A 17,864-nucleotide genomic window follows, 5' to 3' on the forward strand; every position below is an offset into this window, starting at 1 on the left:
CCAGAGAACTATGAAACTGACACTTTTTGTAACACCTGCATTGGGAGTCGAATTAAAGGCTATTTAATAAAAATACGTTGGGCCAGTGGGTACAGGGGGCTGTGCATGATCTTTTGGTTCAAACGTATTCAGTTCTGGCCCCAAGGGGGCGCTCCAATTTTTATTTTTTTTTTTGGTCTTAATATTGAGTGTTACCTTGATCTAAGATTAGCAGAGATGCTTCCACGTGTACAGGAAGAGTCTGTCGATTTCACTCCCAATGTGCGGCGTGGAACTGTGGGCATCACTGTGAGCTTCATGTCAATTTGTTTCCAGAACGAGACTTTGGCACGAGTGCTGGCACGGGATGATCGCGTGCGCTGTCAGTGAGAACTCGTGCGGTATCGTCGTGCTGTGTCTGCTTCCAGTGATGTTGCCATGACGACAGAGGGTGGAAGTGAAATCTTTTGCCTCTTTTTCGTGCCACTGAAGTAGCTGGTGTAGCATAAATCTGACCCTTCTGAATAATAATTAAATTATAGCAATACTGAATAGGTAAGTTGAGAGAATTGTCAGGTTGGCTTTCAGGATAAAGCAGTTACTTGCAGTTGCACTATGAACGTGACTTAGGCACCCAAAGTCTCAAAACGAGCTTGATTTTCAGAGGGAATTCGTAGCGTCTAACAACGGTCCTTTTCAGCTGGCTGCTAGAGGCACAGAGGTGCGAGAAATCGAGGCGCCGTGGGAGAAAGCAGCTTCCTGTGAAGGACGGTCCGCGCATAGGCGGCTTCCATGCAGCACCGCTTCCCTGGGTGCCGTTACCCGTCCTCCGGGCTCACGTGGTCGACGGCGGCACCTGGCTTTCATCTCCTCCCCATCCGTTTCCCTGTCGTGCTTCAGCTCTGTACCCGCTGCTCTGTCAGCCTCTGACACGCTCCGCCGGAAGCTGCACTGCGAAACTTGAGAAAGGAGCTTGGAAAAGAGCCAAAGGCTGTGATCTCCGTGCCGTCGGGATGACCCCCAGCCCAATCCCAGCACGTCCTTACAAGCCTCCCTGCCATCCGTCTGGTTGGAATGGGATGAGGTCATAGAGAAGCCCGTCTGCTTCTCCCCAGTGATAAATATCACTCAGTCGAACGGTTCTGACACGAATCCCTGTCTGTCTTTAGAAAAATGCCCTTCTTCCTCAGTGGTGTGTGCAACGTGTCCTAGAATTTGGGGCAGCTGCTCAACAGAAATGTATATAAACGTATGGAACTGAAGTGTATAATACACGGCTTGAGTCTAACTCACTTCAAGGCAGCTTTACTTCCAAAATCGGTTTAAATCGTCTCACCGCATGGGTCAAATATCCAATTACATTCAGTGCAGTTCAGGAACACTTCAAAATCTGGGTCAGTTCCGACTGCTGCATATTTAAATATTAATATAGTCGGGTGGCTTATGTTCGTCATCTGAGTTTGCACCCGATTATTTATATTAATTGTGTTGCACAGTCGACAAACCCATGAAATTAATCTTCTGAGAATGTAAATTATATTTAAATATTACAATAAACCTTAATAATGACAGAAATCAACCTTTTGCACCACAATTAAATGACTGATCCATCTTTTACACATACTGACATAGATGTACCTCTCCTTCGCGTCATTTGCCAAAGTTGCAGCTCTTCCAAAAGATAAGGAAAATTTTTGCCCGACGGGCTTAAACTAAGAATCATGTGTAGGTGTCGTTTTACAGGCTTACAAAAGGCCGCGGTACAACGAAAATAAAGCCTATTGATCGCGGTGTTACTGAGGGCAGGTTACTGGCGTGACCTGGGTCCGGCTGAGTCCCAGCACGCGTGCGCGCGCGCGGGCGCACACACACGTGTCTTAGGGACACGCTTTGCTGGCTAAATAAAGAATCCTGCTACTTTTTCACCAGCAGCCAATCGAATTAATAATGAATGTACTGCTGCGAGAATATGGAAAGGAGCCCCCTGTGATAATCAATACGGTGTTGATAGATCGTTGGGGTAATTACAGCTAAGGAGTTGGTTTGCAGAGGAAGAGTTGAAATGGAGGAGGTGTGGTTGAGAATGTGGTATTTCATAAATAACAATCGCTATAAGCCTACAGTTGCGCATTTATCATTCAAAGCTTAATAAACATGAAATTCTAGTGGGATTTTTTTTCTTGAACTATACATATGAATATATGATATTTGTGGCGATACAATAGTTAATTGTATTATGAGAGCTTAACAAAGAAAATTAAAGTATACATTTGAGCCGCCTGGCTGTTTTCTTTCCTGTGATGCCGTTTTCCCATTGTGTTGTTGTACTTACTGTGGTGTTATAATTAATATTCCGTTTTTATGCCAGAAGTCTCAGGCACATGATTGTTGATGTTTTCCAGTTGGCTGTAGGCTGGTTTGAAGGTGAAGGATTCTGCCATTATTTGTTGTTCAGCATCTAGTTTTTTTCCGACACCCCCCGCCCCCCAGTCATTTTCCACCTGGGATCCAGCTGACTGTATATCTGCAGCCCATAAACAGGACACTCAGGACTATGAGGAACCCCCCCCCCCAAGATTTGTGATCTTTAGATGGATATGGGACCGCAAGCTGTTTTAGTAAATTACCCTTCATTAAAGGAAGCCTTTCTGCTGCTAACCCTTATGGTGATTCTTCAAGAGTAGGGCTCCTGCACACCTGGATACAGCAATTACTCAGTGGATATTGAGTAATTTCACTGTTGTATCTACAAAACGTTCTTACTACGTGTTGTTGGTGTGTTTCTTACTAAGGCAGAGTAATGGTCAGTGGTCTTTTTGACCATTGGTCTGATTTTGAACCAGCTTGCAGTGGAGATAAAGGTGAAACAGTTCTATTTCCATTTTTTAAATTGGGTTAGAGAATGTATCCAGATATGCATGTTCTTTTAGCCACTCAACCATGTACAGTACTTCGAACCAAACCCCAGTCACAGTCTTATGTTCTTTTACATGCTGTTTTTCCATTGTCATTTTTTTATTAATTAGTAGAAAGTAACAAACCAAGGTGAAAATGAAATCAGGCAAAGAATTGCAACTAAAAAGAAATCGACTTGACCTTGCCGAAAAGGAATTCAGGTAAAATAAAGGAATAATGTACTGTATATCATTCTTTTTTTCATTTTTAGTCTGTCAAAGTGTGAATGGAAAATAAGATGACTGAATACAATGATGCAAAGACATCCAGTGTATAAGCTTTGCTTGGACCTTGGGTCCTGGGGTGTATTTTGTTTCCTAGTAGCTAATATTCTGCCACATAAAATAGCCAGCAGTCAAGATATTTTACTGATTTCTTGCAGAGTAAAAGTGCATTAAGCATCCCTTTGCTTAAGTGGGTGGATCAGTGGTTTAGCGTGCTGTGTATATATATTATATATATATTGGAGGGAGTCTTGGCACACAAACCCACTGTAGTGATCAATCAAAAATCTGTGCCCAATAATGTGGCATTTATGCCTGAATGAGGCTGAAGTTTTATGCCTGGATGACTTAGGCTAAGCAACAACTTCCCACATCGAGGACTTGATATGCAGCACAAGTGAAATATACATGTCATCGGTGAAGTGCCAGAAATGTTCATTTAATGGCTGCTGGCTGAACCACAGCTGGATGAAGATGGAACGTGTTAAGCAGATCTGTTTTAGCTTGGGGTGAAGAAACAAAAGACAGTTGCCACAAAAATTGCTTTTAAGTTGGAGAGAGTTGAACGATTAAAAATGAATAATCATGTACAATATATTTTATTGAATTTCTAGGAATTTGTCAGAGTGTAAATGGGAAATAAAAGAACTGAATCTAATGCTGAAAGGGCACCCTGTAGAACGCTTTGCTTGGGCCTTGGGTGATGAGACATATTTTATTTACTAGTAGCTAATATTGTATTGTACTCAGAACTGTACACAATAAGCAGCCTTTGGGATATTTTATTGATTTTCTCAGTAAAAGTGGATTAAGCATTTTTTTTTACAGCTTTCCTTGTTAACGCTGCTCCTTTTAGACTAATAGAGTAATTATCCTAATGACAAACAAGCAGATTAATCTCATTGTGGGGGAATGCCACTTCGGGAATGATTTACTTAATTAATGAACAGTACCTAACATTTGCTTAAACTCAAATAACCAGATTAATGTCACTATTGATCTCATACTGCCTAGTAATTACTGTACATGACTGTGCAACTTAATAAAGCGGCTACACAATTTCTAATGGTACTGGAAAAAAGGAGAAAATAAACTATGCACTATAAGTTATGGGGCCTAACTCACAATCAGCGACTTCAGAGTTGCCAACTCACTTATGTGAATCGAATAAAAAAATATATTTTTCCTTTTTTTTGTGCATATAAGCGATTCGTATTTTTTTCCAGAAACACCTTACCCTTGTACTGTTAAAAAATGTAATAGTAATTTTGACTGACTTAACTAAACAATGGAATTTGATCATGAAGAAATACAGGAATGCAATTAGAAGAACATGTTGCTCTGCCAGTCAGCAGGTGACAGAAGGTGTTGATTTATTTCAAGTTGGTGTTTTGGGGGAAAAAGACAGGAGAGCTTCGGTTTGAAAAGACTGACAATCTGTAGTCGGCTTTGAATTTATGGACTTATGCCAGCTGTGACTTGTTCTGCTCCAGGAATGTTCGCTAGATCCTCCTAAGAGCACTTTCCCTGTCCGCTTCCGAAACGGCACTCGAGTCCAGGCAGTGAAGAAGACCATGGTTCCCAAGCAACTCTGGCTGCATCTTCTGCTCCTCACCACGCTGCTGTCCCTCCTGGCTTTCTCAGGTAACCACGCTGCTGTCCCTCCTGGCTTTCTCAGGTAACCACGCTGCTCCAATTCTGCAAAATGAGGCAAACACTGGAGATTAACATGGACACACAATCACAGTCTCATCAAGTAAACTGGTAGAAATGAGGGGGAGGGGGATTGATAGATTTAATTTTTTATATGGTGGCAAAACCAGAGAGCATGTTGCTGCTTTTTCTCTCTGCACCTTGCTGAAGTTGTACTGGTGTGTGTGTGTTAACCCTTTAAGTGGGAGTGCTGGGAGACTGTGGAGGAGTGCAAAACAAACCAGAAAAATCCAGTCAAATCCATCCATGCATTGCACATTATGACTTGAATGCGTCTGAGGTCTTAAATGCATCTGAGTGCAAACTAACTGAGGTTCTGCTGGATAATTTTTAAATATAATGAAAATCGTTCTAAATGTCAAATTATAATGCATGACATTTTTTCATAATAAGTACAATAAGTAATGTATACTTTGAAAGCCAAATGTAAAAACTAAATTGAAAAAATTAATTTGGCAATAATTAATAATAATTTGGCTGGAATTCTCTAATAACTTTTACTATAGTAAAATAAAAGATTGTTATTATTTCTTAAAAGAAAAGACTATTTTTATTGAAATATGCACACAAATGAATAAACTAATAGGTATCAAATCTAAATAATGTATACATTTAAGGATTTTAAACAATGGCTTATGATTGTGACATTAAAAAATTTGTTCACCTGTTTATCGATAATTAACTGGGAAATTCCTATATTAAAAAGTAATTTCTTAGCTTTTCAGTTATTTTCACTGCCATTCCTGTCTTCTTGAGATCTACCCAGTCTAGGGAACTCCAGCTAAGCTATTTTAATGACCCAGATGTTTAAACTGTTTTGATTACTCTTAATAGACAGAGAAGCTGGGCTGGTTCCTAAACACTTCTTGTGTACTGTACTTTCCAGATGTTTCAAGTGAGAGCAAGCTATTAAAAATCTTGGCTAAAAGAGAAGGTAATGTACTTTCAAATTTTTCTGCAAGATCTCACATGTTAGAGATTCACTCTTTATATGAGGAAGAATAATATTTATGGGCTGGTTTCTCTGGTGATTTAGCTGGACCTTAATTACCCAGTTCGGGGTCTCAGGTGGTGCCATGGTTATTTATTAATAGTGACAGATATGGTATCATCATTAGGAAAGTGTTGTTTATATTTGCAAGAACGATCAATGTTGATGGTGCAGGCGGTCAGGACAGCTTAAATTCATCATTATATGTAGACACTGTTAACCGACGGGACATAGCTCTGAGCGCTGTGAAATCGCACATAATCAGGCCAAACCAGGGACTATTTCTAACTCTGACCCGAGGCCCCTAACCTTTGCAGCATCTCAAGAACCTAAGCCCATGGCGGTGGCTGTCTCGCCGCACGATGCTGCCGGCTTCTTGGTGAGGAGGCCGAAAAGAAACGTGTGGGACCGCAGCCGACCTGACGTGCAGCAGTGGATCATGCAGCTAATGCACATGGGCTATGATGAGGCGGTGAGCGTTCACATGCAAGCAAATGTTAGAATTATATAAGTATGTATATTCAGCAAGGTATTCTTGCTGGGTGGTGTGTGGCTCTGTGCCCATGATCAGAAGTTCATCAGTTCAAATCTCTGAGTCAGCAGAATGATTTCACTTTTGGACCCTTCAGCAAGGCCCTTGACCCCAAATTCTCATTTGTTTATTGCTTTGGCTAGAAGCAACTGCTAAATGACTTTATTGTAAAGTTATACATACTGTCTAGTAGTATTGGACAAAATGATGCTTCATGAACCATTTGCTGTATTTTTTTCACCCCACTAGATGGTGCTCTTTGTTCTAAAAAGCACAAGAAGCATGCCCCAAAGCAAAGCAAGTTCACTATCTAGTGGGGTCAAAATATACAGCGGATCATCCAGGAAGCATCATTTTGTCCATTACTAATGTCTAGCCCAGTGGTGGGCAATCTTATCGGCAATATAGTATAAGCATGGTTTTAGGATAACCTTTAGGTCTGCTGTACAAACCCAGGACTCTTTAGCCAATCAGTTCTCTAATTAGTACTCTAATTAGGGAGTTGCAGCAAAAACCTGCACACACAATGGCCCTTTCTGGATAGGATGCCCACTGCTGGTCTAGACCAACATGCATTACTGGTTTTGTGTAATTAGTATTCCTTAGGCAGCCTGAAAGAAGTCAACACGTGCCATTTTCAATGGATGTTTGATCTCAATGCGTTTCAAGTTTTAATAAATTATCCATCCATCTTCCAACTGGTTATTCTAGTCAGAGTCCCAGGGCAGAGGGTGCGCAGGCTATAGATGCTTGCTCCCATAAAGTTAATTTTTTAAGTGAACCATAGTAAGAGAGAAGCAGTAACATTGACCAGCTGGTTATAAAGCAGAAGGGGTGATATGACTCCCTTTATTGGGTAGCCCTGAGCTAAGTGCCCCACTGGCCGTGTCATTTTGCTTCTCTGTCCATGCTGATGATGGCCACGGGCATTGTCTGGGGCTGTCAGAAACCTGTCAGCAGTTTTCTCACTCCACTAGATGTTTGCAACACATCACTGCAGGCTCTGGGGGTAGCAGAATGGAGACAGGGTATTTTGATAATAAACACATGCCTTTTAATGTTATCTAGAGCGGTGTTTTCTAATCTGATCCTCAGAGATCTGCAGACAGCACGTTTTTGCTCTCCTGGAAGCTTGGAGGGAACAAAAACATGGACTAACTGTGGGTCCTTGAGGACCGGATTGGGAAACACTAATCCAGGGGTCTCCAACTCCGGTCCTGGAGAGCTACTATCCAGTAGGTTTTCTGTCCTACCGGGCTTCTGATGAGCCACACCTGCTCCTGGTATTTTCCTGAGAACTGTTGTGGTTCATCAGAAGCCAGGTAGGATAGAAAACCTACTGGATAGTAGCTCTCCAGGACTGGAGTTGGAGACCCCTGCACTAATCTATAGTACTAATATTTAAAGAATGTTCCATGGGTTGGGATAGACCACTAGAGAACATGCAATGCTTTTATAATTGGTAATTCATTATCGATATCAAAGGTGTCAATATTATGAGATATCAATATTAGTGATACACTACATTCCCTTTTCTTGTTGGGCCCGTAGAGATTAGAGACTGACCTGTCCTACTGGATGGACTACTCTCGTGCTCATGACCAGGGACGTCAGCACCATTATGATGAGAACGCCCCGATCGGACCCCGGGACTCCGCTTCTTTCCGGCATGGTGCCAACGTCAACTATGACTACTACTAACAACCCATGTGTACTAAGGAACAACATGTAATGAGTAGAGAGCCCATGCAATGCTGTCATTGTCAATAATCGACATTATTATATGCATCTTAACATAGAAATCTGCAATATGTACATCGTACTGTAACCATTCTAAATAAAGCTTGGAATTTTGCCTCTAAAAGACTCACTTTGGGTTTTGCTTTTTTATTGCTTGTCCTTCATTGTCTTTACAATTAAAATGCTGAAATATTTAGGCCATTTATTTAGACAAGTTTCTCCATTTTCCACATGCATATCTAATTTTCAAAACTCACTCAATACACAGGATAAGTTTCTGAGAAAATTTGGACTTAGTGAGCGCTGGAAATGTACACAAGGACTGAGTAAATTTTGGTTCCCAGTGCTGTAACATATGATGAAGAAGCCTGACTTTAGGTCATTGGCAGTCTCTTACTTCTGGATAGGCTCTGGTCCTTGCATAGGACAAAGAGGTAATGAGATTATGAGATGGATGAGTTAAAGTAATACTTTAATTCACATTTGGACAGGTACATAAGGACACTGGTGCTTGAGTGAAATGATAAATAAGGAGTGTCAGAGTTGGGGGGGGTCGGGGGTTGTGACTCTGGGTCCAGACTCAGTGTATAAATGTGCATGGTTTCTTTATTCATTAGCTTGAATGAAGAATGAGGGCCTCATTTTAATGCAGAACCAAACTGCAACATTACACACATTTCCCCAGCTAAAACCCTGCCCACAACACAATAAGCATTCTTGAACGTGGGGGGGGGGGGAGGGGGGTGTTGCAGGCTCTAACACGTCACTTTCAGCTTTAGACACTTGCCAAATGGCTCCTTTCACGCTGTTCTAGTAACCAAAAACATCTCATTGTGCAGAATGTCTGTTGCCAGATCTGTGGTTTCATTCTTCTTATCTGTGTTTAGACAGCTCTATCTTCAAGTAGTCGGTTCTTCATTTCCTGATAGTTGCCTCCATGCCGGTTAAACCCTTTAGTTTTGTGTGATTTTAGCATTGTTGTGCGCGGAATTGCTAATAAAATGTTCCATAGATATACACCAGGCTGCAGTTGAGACAAGGAATAAATCCACAGGAAAAATGGACATTCACACAGGCTTCATCCCTGAACTCCATAATCTGATTTCAGGTACTGGTCTCAGTCATATCACCTGCAGAAATTCTTTGATGACTCTGCCATTGTGGCCTGTGTCAGGGATGGACAGCAGGATGAATACAGGAGTGTGGTGGACAGCTTTGTTGAGTGGTGTGAGCTGAACCATTTACAGCTTAACATCACAAAGACAAAGGAACTGGTTGTGGACTTTAAGAGGCAGGCTCCTCCTCCCAGCCCTGTAACCATCAGAGGAATGGATGTGGTTGAGGACTACAGGTACCTGGGGATGCACATTGACAGTAAACTGGACTGGTCCAAGAACACCGACACTTTTCAAGAAGGGGCAGAGCCGGCTTTACTTCCTGAGGAGGGTCAGGTCTTTCAGTGTTTGTAGGAAAATGCTGGCTATGTTCTATCACCCTGTAGTAGAGAGTGTTTTGCATCTGTGTGCCGGGGCAGTGTGGTAAAGACAGCTGATGCCAACAGGCTGAACAAACTGATTTAAAAGGCTGGTTCTGTCCTGGGTGTCAGACTGGAGAAGATGGCGGAGGTGTCTGAGAGGAGAAAGCTGAAAAAGCTTCTCAGTATCATGGACGACCCCCCCTCACCCCATGCACGCCCCCATGATGGGTCATCAGAGCACACACAGCAAAAGACTCATTGCCTGTAAATGCAGAACTGAACTGCACAGGAAATCCTTTCTACCCGTGGCAATAAGACTGTATAACTCTTCCCCTTTCTGTAGATGATCTTTTTCAGCATTTATGTCATTAGGTTCTCATTCGGATTGTACAATATTACTCATCTGCTTTTTATTTACTCACCTGTATGCTACTGAATGTTTGTTTTCATCCCCTCATCACAAGCTGCTATCTCATTTTATTAATGGCACAAACATTAAGTCACTTTTCATAACCACTTGCACTAATTATCTGTTATTTTATTATATCTGTTACAGTGATTTCTTATCAAACAGCTCCATAATCAAAAAGCTGATAGTGTGTGATTGCCTGTGTGTGCTTTGTGCAGGTTGGTCTTTATCTCAGACCCTTGGCTTGCTGGGATAGATTCCAGGCTCCTTTTGCCCCGGAAATAGATTGATGATCAGGGAGGGCATGGTTCTGATCCGCGGCTAAGAAGCAGGTGGCAAAGTGCTTTCAGACATGAAGTCCTAACTCTGCGTTTATTGACTTGATTGTAGAATGACTTGTAATTCCCATTTGCTTGCTGCTTTATAAGCCAGACTGTTGAAGACTGTTAAAGGCGTTTCTTTGCATTGTGTATGAGGTAATAATAAAAAAAAATATTATGCTGTGTTTAAGCTATTCTTCAGAAATTACAAAACAAGAACAAAATGTGTATTTATTCTGACACTATTTATTAGAGATAAATGAAACAATACAAAACCAACCCTCTAGAGGCAATCTAATCTAAAAAGAAATTCTAGCATTTCGCTGTCTCAGTGAAAAGCTGGTCCTTACACTTTGTGTCTAAAAATCCTTCCAAAGACGGTGGATTTGCATCCTATTATTTGAGTTAACAGTAAGACAACACTGATGAAATTTAAATTTAACTCGGTAACACTTTCCTTAAAGCAATCATCATAATGCATTATAGATGCCTTCATGATGCATTATAATGCGTTCATAAAGTATTATAACCACGGCTATAACCATTAATAAAAATGCAGAACACATTTTGTCAATATTTATTATGCATTATGAATGTTCTATAAAGCTCTCCTCTATAATGTACTATAGGTACCTTCATAATGTATTTTAATGGTCATTATAAGGGATTATAATGCATTATGAAGTCAAGGTTTAGTGGGCATCCTGATGGAAAAGCACCTGCTCCCTTCCGGGCCGTACCGCCCGGGGCTGCTCACGCACCTGCCCCCTTCCGGGCCGTACCGCCCGGGGCTGCTCACGCACCTGCCCCCTTCCGGGCCGTACCGCCCGGGGCTGCTCACGCACCTGCCCCCGTCCGGGCCGTACCGCCCGGGGCTGCTCACGCACCTGCCCCCGTCCGGGCCGTACCGCCCGGGGCTGCTCACGCACCTGCCCCCTTCCGGGCCGTACCGCCCGGGGCTGCTCACGCACCTGCCCCCTTCCGGGCCGTACCGCCCGGGGCTGCTCACGCACCTGCCCCCTTCCGGGCCGTACCGCCCGGGGCTGCTCACGCACCTGCCCCCTTCCGGGCCGTACCGCCCGGGGCTGCTCACGCACCTGCCCCCGTCCGGGCCGTACCGCCCGGGGCTGCTCACGCACCTGCCCCCGTCCGGGCCGTACCGCCCGGGGCTGCTCACGCACCTGCCCCCGTCCGGGCCGTACCGCCCGGGGCTGCTCACGCACCTGCCCCCTTCCGGGCCGTACCGCCCGGGGCTGCTCACGCACCTGCCCCCTTCCGGGCCGTACCGCCCGGGGCTGCTCACGCACCTGCCCCCGTCCGGGCCGTACCGCCCGGGGCTGCTCACGCACCTGCCCCCTTCCGGGCCGTACCGCCCGGGGCTGCTCAGGAACCGTCCATCCAGGCCAACACTGAGCCTTTGTTACACTGATGGAGTGAGGCTAGAACTCCACAGGCATGTAAGGCACCCAAACACACTCGCTGCTTACTTACTAATACTCAAACTCAAATTCAAGACAATCCACTTTTTATACTGAACAAATATTAAGATCATAATTTTGAAATCCCTTACAATCTGCATACAGCATACATACTTATTTGAAAAGGAATATAACTGCTGGCCAGGTTCACGCAATAATAATTTTAACGATGACCAGAAAATTAAGGCTGAATGCATTTGAGTTTAACTGAAAAACACAGTTATCAGCACATAAGAAACAGTTATATGTAAATCAGTTTCACTTTAGCAGGCAACAGGCAGCTAAAATCAATGTAGTAATCGATGATTAACCATGGATACTGCCTTTAATAAAAAAGACTGTGGTCTTCTGTAGACACTAAAAGTTGATTTTGTATTATATCCCAGTTCACATATTTACATGCTAATATGAGTATTCAGCTGTTCCAGTATAGTAACCAATAATATGACTGAAAATAACATAAATTGTCTAGTGGTAAGTTATCCTAACAAACTGTACAAGAGACCAGAACAGAATGATAATTTCATAATAATGTGAGAGCACTATACTATACTATACTATACTATACTATACTATACTATACTATACTATACTATAGCCTATACAACAGACATTTGTGCTTCAGTGCTGCAGGTCAACCTAAGAAAGCATTTGCAAATCCCACACCAAAGTACTGAAGTACCAACAAAGTATCCCAGCTAGTTTGGTAGTTTTGATACTGGATCTTTTGATACTGGTATGTGTGGAAGTCGATGGAAAAGGGAAAGTACTGAAAGTACCATTCCTATTGCAGTGGAAAAGCACTCTTTGTTACATGTCGTTACTGTCTGATACAAACTGCATCCACTTTTTGATGATTCTGACTTTTTACAGCAGATGGACTTGCACCATTCTCCTGTCTACTGGTGTCGTTAAACATATAATTGACCAATGAAAAGATGTATTATTAAGTCATCTTTATAACTAATTTTTATGTTTGCACTAGTTATCATTTGTATTCATGATGGTCTTTATATTGTTACTTTATATTGCTAATTTTAACAATGTTAATTGTGAAAATAAATCAAGATTAGTTTGTAACTTGTTGACACTGACATATATGCCTCAATGGCAACAATCAACATTAAACTGTTTGCTGACAGCAGTGTAAAGACAGTTATCTATTTGTGGTGCTATGCGTGTCTCATTGCATTGTTTCAGGTTTATTTTGTAAAGCAATTTCTGCGAAAATGCGTTTTGCATGCCCCTGAAATAATGGATTTTTTAAGTGTTTTTCATTGGACAGCAACGGTATGGATATCTAAGCTGGTAAAACATTGGTACTGCAAAATCCTAACTGACCCCTTCCAGCCGAAACCTTTACATGTCTCCTGGTTCACCAGGATGGATGACTAAGAAGGTTAGCTAATGCTAGGTTAGTGTGTTTTTGGATAGTAACTGCATTACCCTGAGAGCTGTGTACATGAAGGACAGAACAGCATGAAGGATCGCACCGTTTCTTCTGTTTGCTAATGATATCTGAAATGTTACTTTATAAAATTGTAAAGTACAATTCTCATTTTATCAAATATGTTGGTGAAACTCCTGTCTTTTTTTGTTTGATAAACAGTGCTTTAACAAAAAAGAGGAAAAAAATCTGGTTCTCTAGAAACCTGCCAGTTTTTTTCTCATTTTCTGATTGTTCAGCTTACGTGCTCAAATGGCGTGTTCACTGAATGCAAATATGAGGTGCAGGCCAAGGGCTGCATGAGAAATGAGGCAGCAGCTGCATAATGGCATTTCCCTGGCCTGAGCCTGCTTCTTCCTCTACACAGTGTAATTAATTCTTCATAGTAAGTTAGACTTCCATCAACATTCACAGATAAGTGAAGCCTTGGGCAAAGTCCTACATATACAGTACATGTCAGTACTTGATGGAGGCTAATATGATGTGCATTACTCATCTTCTGTTACTTTGACCTTAACTGCTGCCCTGGCATTTGGAAGGGCACCCCTGCCCCCATCAAACAATGCACTATAGCAATGGTATATGCAACAATTCTCCAGGGGTCCTTCCCTGCCCCCCCAATCCATTTTTCTTATCCCTCACCAAGCACTTTATTCGACTTGTCACTTAAGAAAGTACATTGTCTAATGGAGGCTGGGGTGCCTCCCAAATGCCATAATGTATTTTCTTAATTATTTTTCTTTAAATTACTCTTTTGAGTAGAATGTTGCTATCTGGTTAGCCACAGACCCCAGATCTAAATGGCAGAATCCTCTTTTATGTGCATGAGCGCAGTGGTTGCAGATATAAGAGCTAAAATGACAGGATTTTTCTATAAAGCTTGACAAAAGGAACAGAATACTACATGTATCATTATGTTCAGCCTGATACTAAAATCCACATGCTACAATAGAAATATTACTAATTCCGCCCGAACAACTGTGATTGCCACATTGTACTGCTCTTTATCTAGTTCACAAACCTCCGAGGACTCAAATGCTGCTTTTCCAACTTTCCAAACTTCATCATAAAATAATAATTTCTTTTTCTCGGTTTCCGCTGGTTCTAGACGTTTTCTGCAGTTCTGCTTCCAAAATGATTTGCGGTATTTACATTTGCCTTGAGATGTTACTGCTTTCCGATAACCATACTCTCAAAGCACAGTGTGTGTGATTAGTCCCCAGACTGAGCCTGTAAATCAGTATAACACGTAATAAAAGCCCAGCCTGAAATTCCCATTCAAATCAGGTGCATTGTGAAGGTTGTTCTAATTGCCTAATAATGAATACTGATAATTTATTCATCACCGTAGGGAAATTTGACTTTTTACTTACACCATCTTGCTCTCGATGAGACACATAAACACAAAGACAGGTGAGGGCACTCTTGTTAAGGACAGGGAAACATGAAAAGAAGATGTAGAAGTTACATAAAGGAAAGTCGACATGCCGATAAAGTTCAATGGGCAGGGAACAAACATGCTTGGTGAGGAATGAGAGAAATGGTGGTAGAAGTTGGGGGGGGGGGGGAGGGGTGAGTGAGCAGAGAAGGAGCCCTAGAGAATATCAGCCTTCAATGACATTGTTTTTTTGAGCAATTGAACCTGAAAAGCAGAGCTCAGCTCACAGTTCATCCCCTCCAATGAATTCCTCACTGCTCTCAGTCTCCCTTGGTACCAAGGCATGCATCGTATAAAAAATTCCATGGCACTTTACAATGATCCTTAATGCATAGTGATTACATGTATAGTGTTCAGATAGTCATTTGAAGAGCAGGATGGTCTATTGACATAAAAGCATCCCTAATTACACTGTTGTAAAGATTTCCAGAAATCTCCGACTGGCAATCACGCATCCTGAGAGCTGCTGTCAAACGTGCAACAAATGATGCTGCTGTACATTGTGACTGTGATGAAATTTTTTAAAAATCACATGCACCCTCGATGAATTTAGCGTCCTGTCCAGGGTGAACTCTTGAATGGTTAAACATATATACATATTGGTGACAGCTGCAGTTAAAAAAAATTAGTAAATTAAATTTTAGTAAATAGTAAAGTAAAGCAAATTCCAGAATGACACCCCCCCTCCAGTATAATATCAGACCTTATCATTTATTTGTCATTACTATAATTATTGTAGTAAATATTTAAATATTCATTGTACTGCAGTCTTGAACTTGCTAGTTTCAATGAAACGTAGCCCTATTAAGTCTGTTTACTGAATCTTCAATTGTGTGACTATTAACCCAGTCAGCAAATACTTAGAAAATGATGCTGAAAAAATTGTTTATAATTTAACAATTTTCAACAGGTATACCAATTTTTGAACTGCAGTCATTATAGAAATACAAATACAAATGTAAAATCATATTTTAAAATCAATTAATGAGTAGGACTGTGCAGCTTTACATTACTATTTTGCCTGACATTATATGTACAACACAAACACACCAACAGAAGACAGTACATTGTTGTAGCAGGAAAGCACATCTGTAAACTCACTATAGTTTACTTGTTTGTCAGAGTTTTCACTCTCATTGTATCCCCTCAGTGCCAACTCCAGTCAACTCAAGAATTACATTTTATCAATCTATGGGAATATTATCTAGGGATTATGATCAAATAATAAAGCATGTCATTTCATGAGCAAATATACAGTACCATTGGGTGTCTGATTATGATTGATTCCCTTTATTGCTGTTGCAATTCACCATGTCACTAGTCACAAGTACCAGCGAAAAGCAGGCCATCAACCCGACCATACATACACAAACATTCAAACTTTTTTGAAAATAATACTGCTATATTGGAAATAAAAACTGGAACTTGAATTTGGAGTAACCCCACGGTAGAATTTTTCTGACCGGAGGGCCAATCCAGCTCTGTATACTGCACACAATGCATATTAATTGAAAAAAATATTATACATTAACTATCCAATAAGCCACAAAGAAGAATCCCAAAATGTTATCTCCCCTCTCATGAAATCTTTGTTCATGTGCATGAAAACCAGGCCTGTGCAGAGGTGGGGGCTGGAGGTACCTCAGCACCTGTCCATTTCGCCGTGATGATTGAAAGTGCCCCCCCCCCCAAATTGCGGTTCTAACAGCACCTTTTCTATAACTGACAGTCACACCATTTACCGATCTTGCCTCCCCTCACCCTCCAGTCGGTACTGATAAAAACAGGTTAGGCACACTTTCAATGTCAAAGGCTTCTATTCAGCAACAATAACATGCAAATTATTCAACAATTGAAGTATTTCAAAAATCACCTGTATGTTCCTCAAGAACTACCACTGTTTGAACTCTTGGTCAATATAGGATCTATTTTGTCTGCTGAAAAGCAGTCATCTTGCAGTAGGAACAGTGGTGAAGGTAGTGTCATGGAGGCTGTGTCACCAGGAGGCTGTGCCCTTTGGGGTTTCCTGGGAACATGCGGGAGAGCAAACTGAGCATTTGTATAATGTCTGGGTTGTCTGCCCGCTTATTTCATGAGGGTACGAAAATAAATCTCACCATTCCTTCCTTCAAAACCCCCTGAGTCCCACAGATCTGTTGGCAGTTAGGAAGAACCAAGCTTTTCACCGGCAGTTGAGCAAATGTTACTGCTGGGGGAGCTCACAGTTTATGTTCTAGTGATGAGACTCAGCTGTAATAGTGGGAAGGTTGGCGCACGTATCCCCCAGTTGCATAATTTGTGAACAGCTGTTGAACAGCATGTGCTTTGGCTTGAGGGGAAATCAGTATTCCAGTGCAAATTATGGGATGTTCACCATAAAACATTACATAATACATAGAATGAGTTGACAGAACAGAGACGTTGTTATCTTAGGTTTGATTAAAAGTGTAGGGTTAGGCTTAGGGTTAGGCTTAGGCTTAGGATATGCCATCTTCTGACTGGCTGCTTGGGTTTCTGATCAATTCCTGGCTGGAAGAGTTTATTGCCCAGTTTATTGCTCAGTGAACACACACTGCCATGGAGTAACTCTCCTTGTCCTCTGAAGCATGTAATACACTTACACGTACCACCTGCCTCCTCAAAAGTACTTGTGCATAGGAGAAAACTTCTCCTTGCCCGCAGGTAGCCCTCCAGCAATATTTTCATTATTGAGCACAATAAATCTGCAGAAACAGCAGCAAGTTCTAAGCTCTGTAACTCATTCAAACTAAAATCAATCCAGTCTGACACAGAAAATATGATTCACCAGTCAGGGTTATTACCGCTAATGAATAGCAAAACTAAAAGAAAACATTTTTGTTAACCAAGACAGAATAAGACACAAAAATACATCAAAAAACTAAAAATAAACAAAAACTATGAATATTGCTTTTGAAACTAACTGAAATAAAGTAAGAATAAATGTCAAATATTTTTTGACTAAACTAATAATTGATCTTTCCTCTCTCCTTGATTTAAATTATTTGAGGAAATGTAATCCAGAAAATTGTCTTTAGATGCCCATTAATACAGTAGTACCTGGAACATTATATATATATATATATATATATATATATATATATATATATATATATATATATATATATATATATATATATATA

At 41.3% G+C, this 17,864-nt stretch overlaps 1 protein-coding gene across 1 annotated transcript; it reads left to right on the forward strand.

Moving 5' to 3' along the window:
- The first annotated feature begins 218 nt into the window (after positions 1 to 218).
- LOC111843670 (augurin-A-like) lies at positions 219 to 8,261 on the forward strand. Its single transcript, XM_072700242.1, has 5 exons — positions 219 to 534; positions 4,652 to 4,802; positions 5,758 to 5,805; positions 6,180 to 6,334; positions 7,946 to 8,261. The coding sequence occupies exons 2-5, from the start codon at positions 4,733 to 4,735 to the stop codon at positions 8,093 to 8,095; spliced, it is 423 nt and encodes a 140-aa protein (XP_072556343.1). The 5' UTR covers positions 219 to 534; positions 4,652 to 4,732; the 3' UTR covers positions 8,096 to 8,261.
- Positions 8,262 to 17,864: the final 9,603 nt, after the last annotated feature.

The sequence above is a fragment of the Paramormyrops kingsleyae genome, chromosome 16, assembly GCF_048594095.1.
Source record: "Paramormyrops kingsleyae isolate MSU_618 chromosome 16, PKINGS_0.4, whole genome shotgun sequence".
Taxonomy (NCBI): domain Eukaryota; kingdom Metazoa; phylum Chordata; class Actinopteri; order Osteoglossiformes; family Mormyridae; genus Paramormyrops; species Paramormyrops kingsleyae.